Source organism: Dipodomys merriami, unplaced genomic scaffold, assembly GCF_024711535.1.
Source record: "Dipodomys merriami isolate MVZ:Mamm:240054 unplaced genomic scaffold, mDipMer1.0.p SCAF_21, whole genome shotgun sequence".
In the NCBI taxonomy this organism is placed as follows: domain Eukaryota; kingdom Metazoa; phylum Chordata; class Mammalia; order Rodentia; family Heteromyidae; genus Dipodomys; species Dipodomys merriami.
Window position 1 is genome coordinate 531,951 of NW_027203493.1, and position 16,348 is coordinate 548,298.

The following is a 16,348-nucleotide window of genomic DNA, read 5'->3' on the forward strand; positions in this document are numbered from 1 at the left end:
GCAGTAGTAGTTTCTCCTGTATTTCACCCAGTCATAGTAAGAGGGACTGGGCAGAACCTACCAAAGCCTCTCATTTCAGGGAAAACGTGCAGGGCCCGACCCGGGGGGTCCGGACCTCACTGGAGGTTGTGCCACGTCCTTTTTTTCGGGTTCTCACACTATCCACGCCCACCGAGCTCACGGGGTTTCATGTCAGGACTCCGATTGGTCGGCTCTACTTGAGGGGCGGGCCACACAAGAGCCCTACTGCGCAGGCACGAGCCTGCACTGCCCGGGACGGCAAGGCCCCACCCCTTTCTTTTTCCAATTCAGCGCCTTGGGATACGGAACTGTCGTGCGCGGGCCTTCTATGCCGTCCTCGCTTTCCGGCTGCTGCCTCTCCACGGCTCTCCCTTACCCCCTCCTCTCCCTGGCGGCGCACTTTGCGGCAGCACCGACAGCCCCACCCCCTTTCTCTGCGGAATCACCATGGCGGCTGGGGTAAGTTCATCGGCTCTGGTGATTCGGTTCGTCTCATCCGCCGCCATCCTCTGTCCGACAGGGGCGGTTCGGCGCCGGAGGACGTCGGGGGCCATGCTGGGGGGGTGGCCCGGGGTCTGCAGAGGATCCTGTCGGGGAGCAGGGCTCCTGGGACAGGGCGAGGGACCGAGACCGGAGCTCCCGGAGGGCAGAGGTGGAATGTGAGGAGAAAGAGATGCTCACGTCCGCGCCGTCTGCAGGCTGACCCAGGCGGCTCGGCTTCACTGCCGTTGGGGGCCGTGGGGTCTCGGCTTCTTGGTGGAACTTTGGCCACCGTTTTGTGGGGCAGCGAACGGGGACCGAGGAGCGGGTGTCGGTGTGGCGTCGGGACGGCTGGCACGGCCCAGGCTTGGGGTCGAGTTGCGTCTCCGGGTAGTGGGACCAGCCGGACCCCACTGTGGAGACCCACAGAGAAGTCGGTTGAGAGCCCGGTGCCGGCCAGGACCAGAGAATGAGGGAATGCTGGACGAGGAGAGAGGCTTTAAGAAGTTTATTTTTAAATCTCAGGAAGAGGCGTTGATTTGGAAAGAGAACATGCTAGTCGCTTTTAACGCGGCAGTTCTCAGGGGAACTTGGGAAATCTCTCGTCCGGAATGTCTCCTGTACGGGTGATGCTTTCTCAACGTGCTTAGTTCAGCAGTAGAGGGAGTGAGTTGTCAGGCGCTGGGGTCACCGTGAATGAATGAAACCGAGGGTTCTGGCGGGGGAGGCAGATGGGGGAGGAGGCTTATGGGAATCACCATCTCTGGATTTCTTGGAGATAACACGGGAAAGGAGTGCTTCTTCCCGGGATGTCCTTAGGGAAGGTCACATCTGTCAGCGAGCTTTATTTAGCAGTTGGTAGGTAATTCTGTTCTTGGTATTTCAGAGGACTCTGATTACATGTGACAAATAACTAGGGAACTTGGACCAGAAGGAGCAGCATAAATAAATGGGAAAGAGTGGATTTTAGGACTTGGAATCCAGTTCTCAATAATCCTCCTCACTTCTCCTTTCTCTGATAGACCCTGTACACATATCCTGAAAACTGGAGAGCCTTCAAGGCTCTCATTGCTGCTCAGTACAGTGGGGCCCAGGTCCGTGTACTCTCCGCACCACCCCACTTCCACTTTGGCCAAACCAACCGCACCCCTGAATTTCTCCGGAAATTTCCTGCTGGCAAGGTGAGTAAGGGAAGTGGAGAGGGGCAGTTGTTTTTGATCCTGAGAACCCAGAATGCTCTAGGATTCCATTGCCCTGTAGAAGGCTGTATCTTTTAAAGGGTGCTTTCCAAATTATTTAACCACATTTCATTGGTTTAAAAAAAGAAAAGAAAAGAAAAGAACTTGAAATCTGGGTGTGATGGTGCACATCTGTAATCCCATCACTGGGATGGCTGAGTCAGGAGAATTGAGGGTTCAAGGCTACCCTGGACCACATAGAGAGGTTCGGCCTCACAGAAATCAAAAGGAAATTATTTATTTTGAGATAACTATAGAGTGCTCTGCAAAAGGTAATGCAGAGCTATTCAGCAACTTGCCAAATTCACAGGTTTAATTATATTCATGGGGAACGGTAGAGTTCCAAATGTTACCAGTGCAGGTATCTATTACTTATTCATTAGAGTGAATTTCCCCCCAAGGGATTTAGAGATAGGTAAATAACCACAGTTATGAGGCTAATATTAGAGAAGGTCCATTGCTATGTGAGTTGTGCCCTAATTCTTGTCAGTGATACAGATATAGATGTACAACTTGTATTTTATTTGAACTTAGAAGCTTATGCGTAAAGTCTTACATCTTACATCTTGTGTAGATGTAAGAGTTCTAGTTTCTGACTTTCTACTTAGTGTCTTTCAGGGGTTTCATGCAGATAACCCATAACAGCCAAATGTTCCAATTGCTTAGTTCAGATATTCAGATTGCAAGGGATACCTGGTCATTTTTTAAAATCTAAAAACCATTTACTTCCTGGGTCATTGAGACATGACTGTATTTTCCTTTTTTCCTAGGTTCCAGCATTTGAGGGTGATGATGGATTCTGTGTGTTTGAGAGCAATGCCATCGCCTACTATGGTAATTTGTTGCAGGGATATTTGGCATTGGGAGGGCCGGAGGTGAGAGCATGAGGGTGGACTGCAGTGGACCTGGCTTGGTAACTGGCATGACTCCCAAGGTTCTGACCTGCGTGTTCTGCCTCTGCAGTGAGCAATGAGGAGCTTCGGGGAGGTACTCCAGAGGCAGCAGCCCAGGTGGTGCAGTGGGTGAGCTTTGCTGATAGTGACATAGTGCCCCCAGCCAGCACCTGGGTGTTCCCCACCTTAGGCATCATGCATCATAACAAACAGGTGAGCTTTGGAACTTGGGGACAGCATCAGTTCCTGAGTGTTTGGGGAATGGGAAAATAGATCAAGGACCAGATAGCAAGAATATGTGAGAGATGAAAAGGACACAATTTCTGGCCTGTAAATAGACTACTAATGGCATCTGGGTGCTTTGTCATACACAGTGGTTTGTTTTGCATGGTCCAAGGCACCATTTCTGCTCAGGTTATACTCCCAATGGGAATTGAGTGATTAGAGCAGATGTGCTCTAAGGTTCCAATAAGTTATTATTATTATTATTATTTTCAGTGTAGTGGGAAAGGAAGCCAGGCCCACCACAAAGGCATTTAGTATAGACAGCTTCATTCAGGATAACATTTGAGATGATTCTAGATGATTGAAACAGGGTGGATATATGTCTGATTATGTTCGTGGGAGGAAGATGAGGAAGACAGAATCTACCCATTAAGTTTGACTGTTTTGAATCATAGGCCACTGAGAATGCAAAGGAGGAGGTGAGGCGAATTCTGGGGCTGCTGGATGCTCATCTGAAGACAAGGACTTTCCTGGTGGGCGAACGAGTGACACTGGCTGATATCACAGTTGTTTGCACCCTGTTGTGGCTCTATAAACAGGTGAGGTTTATAAAGGGACCCATTTGGCAGGGAGTAGCTGAGTGTTGGAAATACAGTACAGTCCTGGTGGCCTGGCTCTGCTGAGGACATGGCTGAAAGGGAGTCCAAGGTCATATCTGGGGTGGAGGGTCCCAGGGTTGATGTGGGGATACACATCACTGTAAGATTGCTCTTAGTTTCTGGTTGGCTGTCGAGCTGTTTTATGCCAGCCTTCCTTGGGAAGCTTGGCTAGCCTTAGTTATGAAAACAGGTTTGCAGCTTCAAGATTTTTATTTATTTATTTATTTATTTTTTGTCGGTCAGGGCCTGCACTGTCCCTCAGCTCTTCAGCTCAAGGTTAGCACTCTATCACTTGAGCATCAGCCCCTACTTCTGGCTTTTTCTGTTTTTGTGGTGCTGAGGAATCGAGCCCAGGGCCTCATGTATGCAAGGCAAGCACTCTACCACTGAGCCACCTTCCCAGCCCCAGCTTCAAGATCTTTTGAGGGCAGATCTGAGTTTAAGTCTTAGCTTCACTTAATGGAGAATACAGAAGGGTATGTGAATTCCTTTAGGTTGCTTGTGTATGTGCGGGCATGTGTGCATATACCTCAGTACTTGGACTTGAACTCAGGGCCTGTGCTCTTGCTGTGGCACTCTACCACTTGACTCATACCTGTACCCATTTTTTCCCCTCTGTGATCAACAAAATGAGGGTAGTAATGAACGTTGTCTAGGTTGTTGGATGAAAAGGAATGACGTGTTAGCTGAGCACTAGTGGATTACAGTTGTAATCCTAGTGATTTGGGAGGCTGAGATTGGAAGGATTATGGTTCAAGGCCAGTTTATGTAAAGAAGTTCTCAAGACTCTTCAAGGTGGGTGTGTGCCTGTTATCCTGGGTACAATGGGAATCCTAAAATAAACAGATTAGGGTCCAAGAATATTCCAGGAAGGAACAAAACCCTATCTCAAAAATGACCAGCTCGCTGGGTGCCGGTGGCTCACACCTGTAATCCTATCTACTCAGGAGGCTGAGATCTGAGGATCAGTGCAAAGCCAGCCCAGGCAGGAAAGTATAAACCACCAGGAAACCGGAAGTAGCGCTGTGGCTCCAGCAGTAGAGGCTCACCTTGAGCTCAAGAGCACAGGGACAGCACCCAAGCCCAGAGTTCAAGCCCCACGACCAACCCAAAAAAAAAAAATGACCAGCTCTCCTGGTGCTGGTGGCTTATGCCTGTAATCCTAGACTGAGGCTCAAAGCCAACCCAGGCAAAAAGGTGGAAGTGGAGGTATGGTAGAGTGCCAAGTGATAAAAGTCAAGTGATGGCACAAGGCCCTAACTTAAAACCCAGAGAGCAGCACACACAAAAAGACCATCTAAGAGGGCTGGGAAGGTGGCTTAGTGGTTGAGTGCTTGCCTAGCATGCATGAAGCCCTGGATTAGATTCCTCAGTACCACATAAACAGAAAAAGCCAGAAGTGGGGGGCTGGGAAGGTGGCTCAGTGGTAGAGCGCTTGCCTTGCATGCCTGAGGCCCTGGGTTCCATTCCTCAGCACCACATAGGCAAAAAGAAAAAAAGCCAGAAGTGGCGCTGTGGCTCAAGCGGTAGAGCGCTAGCCCTGGGCTGAAGAGCTGAGGGACAGCGCCCAGGCCCAGAGTTCAGGCCCCACGACTGGACCCAAAAAAAAAAAAAAAAAAAAGCCAGAAGTGGTGCTAATGCTCAAGTGGTAGAGTGCTAGACTTGAGCAAAAGAAGCTCAGGGACCGTGCTCAGGCCCTGAGTTCAAACCTCAGAACTGGCAAAATTAACAACAAAAAGACCATCTAAGAAAAGGGGTAGAGGCATGACTCGGTGGTAGAACACCTGCCTAGGAAGGTAAACTCAAGGTCTTGAGTTCAAACCCTAGTACCAGCCTCCTCCAAAAATAATAACATGTTGCAAATTTTCAAACTAGCACTGGACCTATCTTTTATTGTCATTGGTCCTGGGGCTTGAACTCTGCTCTTTTGCTCAAAGCTAGTGTGCCACCACTTTGAGCCGCTTGCAGTTTTCTGGTGGTTGGTTAGAAATAAGTCTTACACTTTCCTTCCCGTGCTACTTTGAACCATGATCCTCAGATCTCAGCCATCTGAGTAGCTAGGATTACAGACTTGAGCTACCTGTGCCTGGTGTTCCAATGTCTTAATGCTTCTCTACCTATTGTGTTGTAACTGCACACAGTGCACACACAAGGCTTGTAAGTAGGCAGTACTGCAGAGCCAGCACTCCTGGCTGTCCATTACTGTTGTACATGCTAGACAAGTGCTGTGTGTTACTGAGCTCATACCAAGCCTAAGGCTGAGGATAGTGCACACAGTATAGTCAGTGCAGAGATAGCTAGAGCCTTCTTAGCAAGTAAGTAGTATTTTATTGGCAGTACTGGGATTTGAACTCTGGACCTTGTACTTGGTTAGGGCGGCCTTCTACCATTTCAGTCATATCTCCAGTTGTACTTTTGCTGCTTATTCTGCAGGTGGATCCTTCAAACCTTAACCTCCTGAGTATGTAGGATTTAAGGTGTGAGCCAGTAGTGCCAGCTTCAAAAAAAAAAAAAGTGTTCTTAAGGCACTTGGGAGAGAGAGAGAGGTGGTGTGATGGTAGAATCCACGGCTTCAAGCATACTATCACTGGGCTAGGGTGCAGGTTCTTTAATGAATAGCTCTGTTGCAGCCTCTTGTCCTTCCCTTTTTTGTGTGAGAGGGTTTGAACTCAAGAGCTACCTCACAACCACTTGATTCTTGCCCCCCAGCTTTTTTTTTTTTTTAATAGGATCTTGTGCTTTTTGGCTGGTTGTGAACTGTGATTCTCCCTGAGACTCTCCAGTACCTGGGATTAGTAAGCACAGCTTGTTTGTAGAGATTAGTTTTTGTTTTGTTTGTTTTGTTTTTGCCCAGGGTGACCTTGAACCATGATCTCTGCCTTCTTAGGAATAGTGTCAAAAGAAGGCATATTAGCAGGTGAAATTTAAAAGATTGGTAACAACGTAAGATTTTAGGAGCAAGATACAGTTTTTCTAAATGGAAGGGACAGGAAGCTCTTACATTAGACTGGACTATAAAGAAGTTTTTTTAATATATATAAAGAGATTTTTTTTAAGGTATGTTTCCAGCATTTGGGAGGCTCAGGCAGGAAGATCATGAATTGGAGGTCAGCCTGAGTAGGTAGTGTAGTGAGACCCTGTCTCAAAAAGTAAAGCAAGCAAGAAATACAGAAGTGGTCTATATGGGGAGCAGTAAATGCCATCAGATGCAGCTGTCTAGGATTTTAGAGGAAGGGCAGCCTAGAGATGGTAGGGAGAGAGAGCTAAGAGTCTCCTGGGTTCTGCTTTTCCTGTGCTCACTTTAACTCCACCTATCTTGACAGGTTTTGGAGCCTTCTTTCCGCCAGGCTTTCCCCAATACCAACCGCTGGTTCCTCACCTGCATTAACCAGCCCCAGTTCCGGGCTGTCTTGGGGGAGGTGAAACTGTGTGAGAAGATGGCCCAGTTTGATGGTAAGTTGGAGGGGACGGGAGCACAGGTCAGAGTCCTTGTTTTCTTATCCAGTCTTTGGGTTATGGGAACCCTGAATCATGTGAAATTGCAGTAAAATGCAGGGTGGTCTGGTTTTATTTCCAAAGGCATCTCCTTGCTTGATCACGGACAGTGCAGCGTAGTTTATACTCCCATCCATCCGTTTTCCTTTTATTATTATTATTTTTTATTGTGAAAATACTGTACAGAGGGGTTACAATTACATGGGCAAGATGAGTACATTTCTATCAAGCATTGTAGCCTCCTCCTTTGTTTCTCCTTCCCATTCCTGCCCTCCCATCTCTCCCCCTCACCCCCAGCCAAAGTTGTAAAGTTCATTTTTTGACATATTGCCTTGTACATCTCATTGTTGCAATGGGTCCACCTGTATCCTTATTTAAGCAATTTGTTTTTTTTCCCTTCCCCTCCCCAAGTTATACCAACATCAAATACAGTGAAAGCAGGGGTTATACCGTGGGGGAGGGTCCTTTTTTATTATTAATGCTGATTTCTGCTTGGAGGAATCTGGAAACAGGACATTTTTCTCCTTTCCTTATTCTCTCCCTCAGCTAAGAAGTTTGCAGAGAGCCAGCCTAAAAAAGATACCCCACGGAAAGAGAAGGGTTCAAGGGAAGAGAAGCAGAAGGAAAAAGCTTCTGAGCGAAAAGAGGAAAAAAAGGCAGCTGCCCCAGCTCCAGAGGAGGAGATGGATGAGTGTGAGCAGGCACTGGCTTCTGAGCCCAAGGCCAAGGACCCCTTTGCTCATCTGCCCAAGAGGTAAGGATACTGGGTGGCATGCTCACTTCTATACCCTATGGCATCAGGGGCCAGAATTTTGGATTATTTATTTGTTTATTTTGGCACTGGGGTTTTGAACCCAAGGCCTAGTGTGTGCTTGTCAGGCACTTTACCACTGAGCCATTCCTCCCATCCTTTTTGCACTGGTTATCTTGAGATAGGGTCTTTCTTTCTGCCAGGACCAAGTGATCCTTGTATTTTGCATTTCCCACTCTAGCTGAGATGACAGATACACACCACCATACCCACTTTTTGTTGAGATGGAGTCTCATGGGCTTTTTTTTTCAGGACTGTCCACTATCCTAGAACTTCATTCTGCTCAATCTGAGTCTCCTGTGTAGCTGGAAGGACAGTCACACGCCACTATGACCAGCTAGCTAGTGCAATAACTTCAAGGTGTTTTGAAAGTATATGTTAAATCTTAACTACTAAGAAAGTCGAGATCTGATGAGTACTGTTTGAAGTCAGCTACCACTTGAGCCATACATAGCACCACTTCAGTTTTCTGGTGGTTATTTGGAGACAGAGTCTTACAGACTTTCCTGCCTTGGCTGGCTTTGAACCACGACCCGCAGATCTCATCCTCTTGAGTAGTTAGGATTAGAAGCATGATCCACCAGTGCTCAGCCAGCAATTTGGTTGAGTGTGCTCATTTCACTTAGTGTCGAAGGCTGAGTGGTGACACAGGCTTATAATCCCAGCACTCTGGAAGCCAAGATACTAGGATTGCAAGTTGAAGGCCAAGAAGTATGGGGAGAAAGAAGATGAAGACAGCCTATGTCCCTAGCTGGGCTGGCTTTGAAGCAACTGACAGCAGCAAGATTCTGTTACTAGTTGTGAAAAATCAGACTACAAACATTGCTTACCAAACAAGTGGCTTCATTGTTAACAAACTTAGTAGCTGACACCCCCAAGCAGAAGGAAGTAGATGGTGGGGGTCCTCTGAATCCTATTTTTATTCCCTGATTTGTTTCTCTTGGTTTTTACCAACTTCAGTTTAAAAAAAGAAATCATTTAGGGCTGAGAAGGTAGCTTAATGGTAGAGTGCTTGCCTAGCATGCATATGAAGCCATGGGTTTGATTCCTCAGTATCACATACACAGAAAAGGCTGGAAGTGATGCTTGTAGCTCAAGTGATAGAATACTAACCTTGAGCAAAAGAAGCTCAAGGACAGTGCCCAGGCCCCTCAAGTTGGAAAAGAAAAAAGAAAAAATCAAATTTCACCAGATGCTGGTGGCTCACGCTGGTCTGAGGATCATGGTTTGAAGCCAGCCCAGGCAGAAAAGTCCCTATGAGACTTACGGAAGTAGAGCTGTGGCTGGAGCAAAAGAGCTCCCCCAGGCCCTGAGTTTAAGCCCCACAGCCAACCCCCCACCCCCACCCCCACAAAAAATCTCAAAAGCATTTAGGGTGCAGTAACTCTTAATCCTGAGTTGCTGTCAGTTGTGTTTAAATTGTGTGATCTTCTGAGTGCTTGCCTACCCAAGTACTAGATAAAAGTTAATGTGTTTAGATGAAATGAGAATTTGAGAGTCCCAGGTGTCTAGCAGAAGTTGGTGGAGATGGAGCTGAGCACCGGACAACCACCTAGCTCCTGGGAACCACACACCTGTGGGTACCCAGGGTCTACTGACAGAATAGTAGTTCTTGGAAGACAGCATATAGTGAGAGTTTTGTTTGGTTTTGTGGTGGCAATCACAGCTCTGCTTCCAACTTTTTGGTGTTTTAATTGGAATCCCATGGACTTCCCTGCCTGGGCTGGATTTTTGATCCAAGACCTTTAGATCTCAGCCTCCTGAGTAGCTAGGATTACAGGTGTGAGCCACCAGCATTCAGTGTAGTGAAGATTTTTGTGTGTGTGCCAAAAAAGATAGCCAGTGCTTTTCTGGTTCTTTGCTACCCACTCACTTTAGTCACTGCCCTAAACATTTTATTGGAAGTCAAAGTCTTTTCTGTGGTCATTGCTTCATAACTTGGGAATTTTGTTTGCTTGTTTGTGAGACAGGGTCTCATCTATAGGCCAGTTGACCTTGAACTCATAGGCCTTATGCCATTCACTATTTGGTCTGTTAGGATTCAGATTTGACATCCCCTCTCCTCCATTTTGTGATGGTTAGTGTGGTAATTTGGTGTGCAAGAGGACCCACAGGAAGGAAGTCGGGGTGTGTGGAGTGTGAATGATGATGGGGGACACCAGCAACTGCAGTGTGGCTGTAGTCCTTAGAACTCCCAGGTCCTTTGTGGTGACCAAGAAGGCTCTGGGTGCAGCTAAGTGACTTATACAGTGCTGAAGACTAACCAAGAGCTACATCCTTCCTTATCTGTTCTTTAAACTCAAGTGATTAAACTTGCACTGAGATAGGTCAAGAGTGAGCAAGATCTGTTTGTGTGTATAACTGGCCCAAACTAGATGCTATTATGTATATGCTATTGTAATACACATGAGATTTTTGTTGTTGCTGTTATTGTTGATTGTGGGGCTTGAACTCTGGGTCTGGGTGCTGTCCCTCAGCTCTTCAGCTCAAGGCTAGCGCTCTACCACTTGCCACAGCACTGCTTCTGGCCTTTTCTGCTTATGTGGTGCTGAGGAATTGAACCCAGGGCCTCATGCATACAGGGCAAGCAATCTACCACTGAGCCACCTTCCCAGCCCTACTAGAAATTTTTTTTTTTTTTCAAAGTGGTTAATAGAAATTTATTTAAAAATTGATTTTCTATTCCAGGACATGCAGACAGACAGCTACCTGCAAATGAAAACATACTTTAAGCCACATTTCTTGGTTTGAAGTTCAATTGTTTCAAGTAGAAATTTTTATAATGTAGCTCAGGCAGCAAATTGGAAATCTTGCAAGAGACATCCTTTCTACTTTAACTCTTGGCTCAGGTGATGCTCCTGTCCCAACAGTGTAATAGTAGAACCTTGCCTTTTTTTTTTTTTTTTTTTTTTTTTTTTTTTGTGCCACTCATGGGGCTCAAACTCAAGGCTAGGCACTGTCCCTGAGCTTCTTTTGCTCAAGGCTGGCTAGCGCTCTACTGTGTGAGCCACAGTACCTCTTCTGGCTTTTTCTGTGTATGTAGTACTGAGGAGCCCAGGGCTTCATGCCTGCAAGCACTGTTACTAAGCCACATTCCCAGCCCCAAATCTTGCCTTTTCTTATATCCTTTTTGGAACAGTTAATGCGTATTTGCTGAGTTATCATGGTGTCCTGTTGGCCTGCTCAAAGATGAAACCCTTAAGACTGAGACTTGTTTTTTTTTTTTTTTGTTTTTTTGTTTTTTTGGGTCCGGTCGTGGGGCCTGAACTCTGGGCCTGGGCGCTGTCCCTCAGCTCTTCAGCTCAAGGCTAGCGCTCTACCACTTGAGCCACAGCACCACTTCTGGCTTTTTTCTTTTTACTTATGTGGTGCTGAAGAATTGAACCCAGGGCCTCAGGCATGCAAAAGCAAGCGCTCTATCACTGAGCCGCCTTCCCAGCCCGGACTTGTTTGTTTTGTTCAGGATTACATTCCAGCCCTCTATGACCTTCCAGCTAAAGGTGTTTTCTTAGAAGTCTGTGGTTAGTTTATAATTCTTTGAGACAGGGTCTCAAATTATAGGCCAAGCTGAACTCAAAACATTTTGTTTTAGTGCTGGTTTTGGGGCTTGAACTCAGGGCGTGGACACTGCCATTGAACCATTGGACTTCTTGTTCAAGGCTAGTGCTCTCCTTGAGCCACAGCTGTACTTCCAGCTTTTTGTTGTTGTTGTTGTTGTTTTCTTTCCTTTTCTTTTTAGTTTAGTGGAGATAAGAGGCTCACAGACTTTCCTTCTTGGGCTGTCTTTGAACTGAAATCCTCAGATCTCAGGCTCCTGAGTAGCTGAGATGACAGGTGTGAGCCACCAGTGCCAGGCGTGAGCACTTTTTTTTAACAGGGTTTTTTTTTTTTTCATATGTGCATATAAAAGTACTGAAGAACTGGAGGTGATAGTTCACCAGCTTGAGCTGAGCAAAAGCTAAGTGAGAGCTTGAAGCCCTGAGTTCAAAAAGAAAAAGTTTTAAAATTGGGTGCTAGTGCTCATACCTGTAATACTAGATATTCAGGAGCCTGAGATCATTGTTCAACAAAGCCAATTAACCACAAATTACCCTACCTCCAGTTAACCACAAAAAGCTAGAAGTGAAGATGTGGCTCCAGTGGTAAAGCTCCAGTCTTGGGCATAAGAGCCTGGTGCTTTGTTACAGTATAAGCTTGGATAGGAACCACTTGGCCTCACCTGTAAAGCAAGGATTAGGGGAACAGTCTTAACTCATGGGACTGTTGGGAAGGTAGAGTGGAATCCTGCGGTGATGTTTGTGCTCATTTGTTGTACACTCATTTATTCAAGGTTTGGCACATTAATGAAGTATAAGGTCATTAGCCACTCTAAAAAAAATGTATATATGTGTGTAATATAGCTATTGGTCCCAATAGCTACATTTAAGAAAAAAGAAAAGAAAAGAAAGAATGGTGGGGCACATTTGTAATCCTAGCTACTCAGGACACTGACATCTGAGAATCATGGTCCAAAGCCAGCCTGGGCAGAAAAGTCTGCGCCTCTTATCTCCAATTAACCACTGGCTCAAAGTTTAGATTACTCTAGCCTTGAACAAAAGAGCTCAGAGACTGAGTGAGCCCAGGCCCTGAGTTCAAGCCCCATGACTGCCCACAAAAAGAAAGAATGAATAACAGGCTGTGATGGGAAACAGGTACCAGTATTGGCACCTTGCTACATTGTTTTTTTAGGTGTTTTGTTTTGTTTTTGGGGGTGTCTGGTCATGGGGCCTGAACTCTGGGCCTGGGCGCTACTGTCTCTCAGCTCTTCAGCTCAAGGCTAGCACTATACCTCTTGAGCCACAGCGCCACTTCCAGCTTTTTTCTTTTTGCTTATGTGGTGCTGAGGAATCGAACCCAGTGCCTCAGGCATGCAAGGTAAGCGCTCTACCACTGAGCCACCTTCCCAGCCTCTACATTGGTATTTTTATATGTAGCTGCTGGTTAGGCTTGCTGGGTTCCTCCTGTTTTAGCCTGGAATACTGGGATTACAGGGGCATGTGCCACCCTACCCAGCAAGAATTTTTAATAGTTTTGTCACAGTTGACCAAAACTGCATGGGTCGTCCCTACATCTTTGAAAAATCGAAGACCAGAGGAAAGTATGTAAATATTAGTATGCTCTTGTCTACTGGCATTATATAAATGCTTTCTTTCTTTCTTTTTTTTTTTTTTTTTTTTTGGTTGGTCATGAAGCTTGAACTCTGGGCCTGGGCGCTGTCCCTCAGCTCTTCAGCTCAAGGGGAACGCTCTGCTGCTTAAGTCACAGCGCCACTTCCGATTTTCTAGTGGTTTTTATTGGAGATAGGTCTCACAGACTTTCCTACCCAGGCTGGCTTTGAACTGTGATCCTCAGATCTCAGCCTTCTGAGTAGCTAGGATTATAGGTGTGAGCCATCAGTGCCTGGCTTCTCAGGGACTTTCTTGCCCAGCACTCACCCTGGAACCTCAGATCTAGTCTTCCTAATAACTAGGATTACTGCCTATAGATGCTTTGTTAATTGAAAAGAACAAAAAAACTAGAACCTCAGCCATGGGGTTGTGACTAACCCCTCCTACGTTGATCCTTGCCTTCTTGGCTCAGGATGCAGGATTGCCTCAAAGATAACCCAAATCTAAAGGTTCCTTATAGAAACTTGTTTTCACACACCAGGGTGTGAGATTTGAGGCGAGGCCCTTTGTATTCCTACTTCTGCCTGTTCAACCTGAGAGGCCAGCACGGTGGGGAAAACTTTAGTGAGTCAGTAACTGAATAGGGCTTGTGAGCAGACTGGACCAGGTGGGACGGAGCTGGTGAAGAAAGGAATCCTTACCCAGAGTGTCCACCTGGGGGCAGAAGTCAGCCATGCCCTTACTGATACTGCTCACTGTGAGTCCTACCCTCATGCTTAGCATACTTGGGCAGAGGAGTGGCCTTGGCTTGTAATGTCCCTCCTGCTCTCTTCACTGGTGAGGTTATCTGCCAGTGAATTTGGAGTGAAAACACTTTTAGCTTGGCTATCCCTTGCTGTCTCTATATGACTGGTCCTTATCGGCTCCTTCTCTTGTCTTCCTTTCAGTACGTTTGTGTTGGATGAATTTAAGCGCAAGTACTCCAATGAGGACACGCTGTCTGTGGCGCTGCCATATTTTTGGGAGCATTTTGATAAGGATGGCTGGTCCCTGTGGTATGCTGAGTACCGCTTCCCCGAAGAGCTCTCCCAGACCTTCATGAGTTGCAACCTCATCACTGGTAAGAAGGAGAGGATGGGTCTGGGGAGAGGGCAGAGATTAGCCATGGGCTAATGTGATTCCGAAGGCTGAATGTTCTCCTTTGCCCTTCCAGGAATGTTCCAGCGATTGGACAAGCTGAGGAAGAATGCCTTTGCCAGTGTCGTCCTCTTTGGAACCAATAATAGCAGCTCCATTTCTGGAGTCTGGGTTTTCAGAGGCCAGGAACTTGCCTTTCCGGTGAGGGGGGATGGGGGAAGGAGTCTCTGGGGTAAGGGCAAGAATATGGGGCAATGAGATGAGCCTGTGAGCCATGTGGAGGCGTTCAGGGGTGCCTGGGAAGAACCATTCATGTTCTCCATTGTTTTGGGGGGCTGCACGGGTGTCTGATAAACCTGACCACATGCCTCTTTGCTGGCTTCTGTTCCCCAGCTGAGTCCAGACTGGCAGGTGGACTACGAATCCTATACATGGCGGAAACTGGATCCTGGAAGTGAGGAGACCCAGACCTTGGTTCGAGAGTACTTTTCCTGGGAGGGGGCCTTCCAGCACGTGGGCAAAGCCTTCAATCAGGGCAAGATCTTCAAGTGACCATCTCTTGCCATCGCCTAGCTGCCTGCACCTGCCCTTCAGGGAGATAGGGGTCATTAAAGGAAGCTGAACATTGAACCTTTCCTGTCGTGCCTCCTTTGTGAGTGGTGGCTCCTGAAAGGGTAGAAATGCGCTGCGCAGGGCCCTGTGCCTGCAGCATCTGCACAGCAGGAGAGAAGTCTTCAGAAGAGCAGAAGTGGAGGCCTGGCCTCATTTTTGCTGTATTACCCCGCCTCTTGCAGTGGAAAGATGAGGAACAGGGTGTGGTGACATGAAGCTTAATTTGCTACCAAATTCTTAGGAGCCATATTCCAGGTTTTCCCCAGTGAGGGCAGAAAATACCTGCTAAAAATGGAAAGAGTCAACATGTAACTCAGTGTATAGAGGAACGTTTTTGTGTGTGTGCTGATACTGGGACTTTCACTCGGGAGCCTCACACTCTTGCTTTTTTTGCCTATGGCTGGTGCTCTACCCTTGAGAGATACAACTACAGTTCCTGCTTTTTGCTCTTTACTTGGGGATTAAGAGTCTCCCTGATTTGTCTCCTCAGCTGGCTTTGTACTGAGATTTCCAGATCTCAGCCTCCAGACTAGCTAGGATTGTAGGTGTGAGCTACCAGCATCTGGCCAGAGGGACTTCAGATTTATAGTTGTCCTATCCTGTCTGGGGGGAATGGTTCCAGGAATCCTCTAGAATATCCAAATCCCTTCTGCTCATGTTCCTTACATAAACAGTGTAGCGTTTGCAAAACCCTATTTATGTTGCCTATGTGTTTTCAATCATATTACTTACACAGCCAGTATGCTGTAAATGTTATATAAATACTTGTGCTGTATTGCTTAGAGAATGATAAGGGGGGGAAAAAAGTGCTCAGTATAGATGTAGATTTCTCCCTTTATTTTTTGGGTGGGTCCTTGAGATCAAACCTATGGCCTTGGGGCCAGGTCTGCGTGACACCAGAGGTGTGTTTGACAGGTGTGTTTATGGAGCTTTTGCATTAGAGGGTATATATGTACTGTGCTGGTATATCACAGCACTGGAGATGGGGCCACAGTCCTAACTTAAAGGCCACGCACAATGTGTCCCCTGCTACCTTCCCCCAAAAGAACTGGTTTGATGGGTATATGTGGCCTTGTTTTTCCTAGAGGAGGGAGCAGGCTGGGAGCTTGGGAGGGGTACAGCTGTAGGCTGGCTGGAACTGACTGGCAGTTGGGGTTCTGTGATGGAGCTCTCTGCAGGGGAGAGCTATGGTTTGGAACTCCTACGGGTGAGGATGGGCTGGTACTTGCTCCAACTCTGCTCCCTGGCTGGGCTGGTACTTGCTCCAGCTCTGCTCCCTGGCGGCTCATCTTCAGCTGGATTGGAACTGCATTTTGCCTTTGTAGCTGGTAGCTGGCCGGGGATGTGCGCTTGGCATATCGCTGGGGCCTCAGAACCTGTCCGGCTCCTCTTAAGTTCTATTTTCCCACCACACCCCCTCTGCTTGTGCAACTTTCACTACCTAATCTTCCCAATAGTGGAAGATTTGGGCAGGAGAGGCCACGTTGTGCAAACAATTACATTTAAGGGGCAGGCCTGAGGCTCAAATGAAAAAGGTGGGGTTTAGGGGTTAGGCCATTGGTAAGATAGCAGCTTGCCTGGCAGCCCTCAGGAACTGGGCGTGTCGGTTTGGGGGGCATGGATCCCCACT

The 16,348-nt window shown here is 47.1% G+C and overlaps 1 protein-coding gene across 1 annotated transcript; it reads left to right on the top strand.

The window, feature by feature from the left end:
* Nucleotides 1-377: 377 nt before the first annotated feature.
* On the top strand, nucleotides 378-14,736 carry LOC138833813 (elongation factor 1-gamma). Its single transcript, XM_070032144.1, has 10 exons — nucleotides 378-480; nucleotides 1,524-1,682; nucleotides 2,510-2,573; nucleotides 2,703-2,845; nucleotides 3,313-3,456; nucleotides 6,840-6,969; nucleotides 7,558-7,765; nucleotides 13,917-14,089; nucleotides 14,183-14,307; nucleotides 14,500-14,736. The coding sequence occupies exons 1-10, from the start codon at nucleotides 469-471 to the stop codon at nucleotides 14,656-14,658; spliced, it is 1,317 nt and encodes a 438-aa protein (XP_069888245.1). The 5' UTR covers nucleotides 378-468; the 3' UTR covers nucleotides 14,659-14,736.
* The last annotated feature ends 1,612 nt before the right edge of the window (nucleotides 14,737-16,348 follow it).

Coding starts and splice junctions, on each gene's coding strand:
- LOC138833813 (XM_070032144.1), top strand. Junction 6,970..7,557: donor GAAGATGGCCCAGTTTGATG/GTAAGTTGGAGG, acceptor TCTCTCCCTCAG/CTAAGAAGTTTGCAGAGAGC. Junction 14,308..14,499: donor GCCAGGAACTTGCCTTTCCG/GTGAGGGGGGAT, acceptor TCTGTTCCCCAG/CTGAGTCCAGACTGGCAGGT.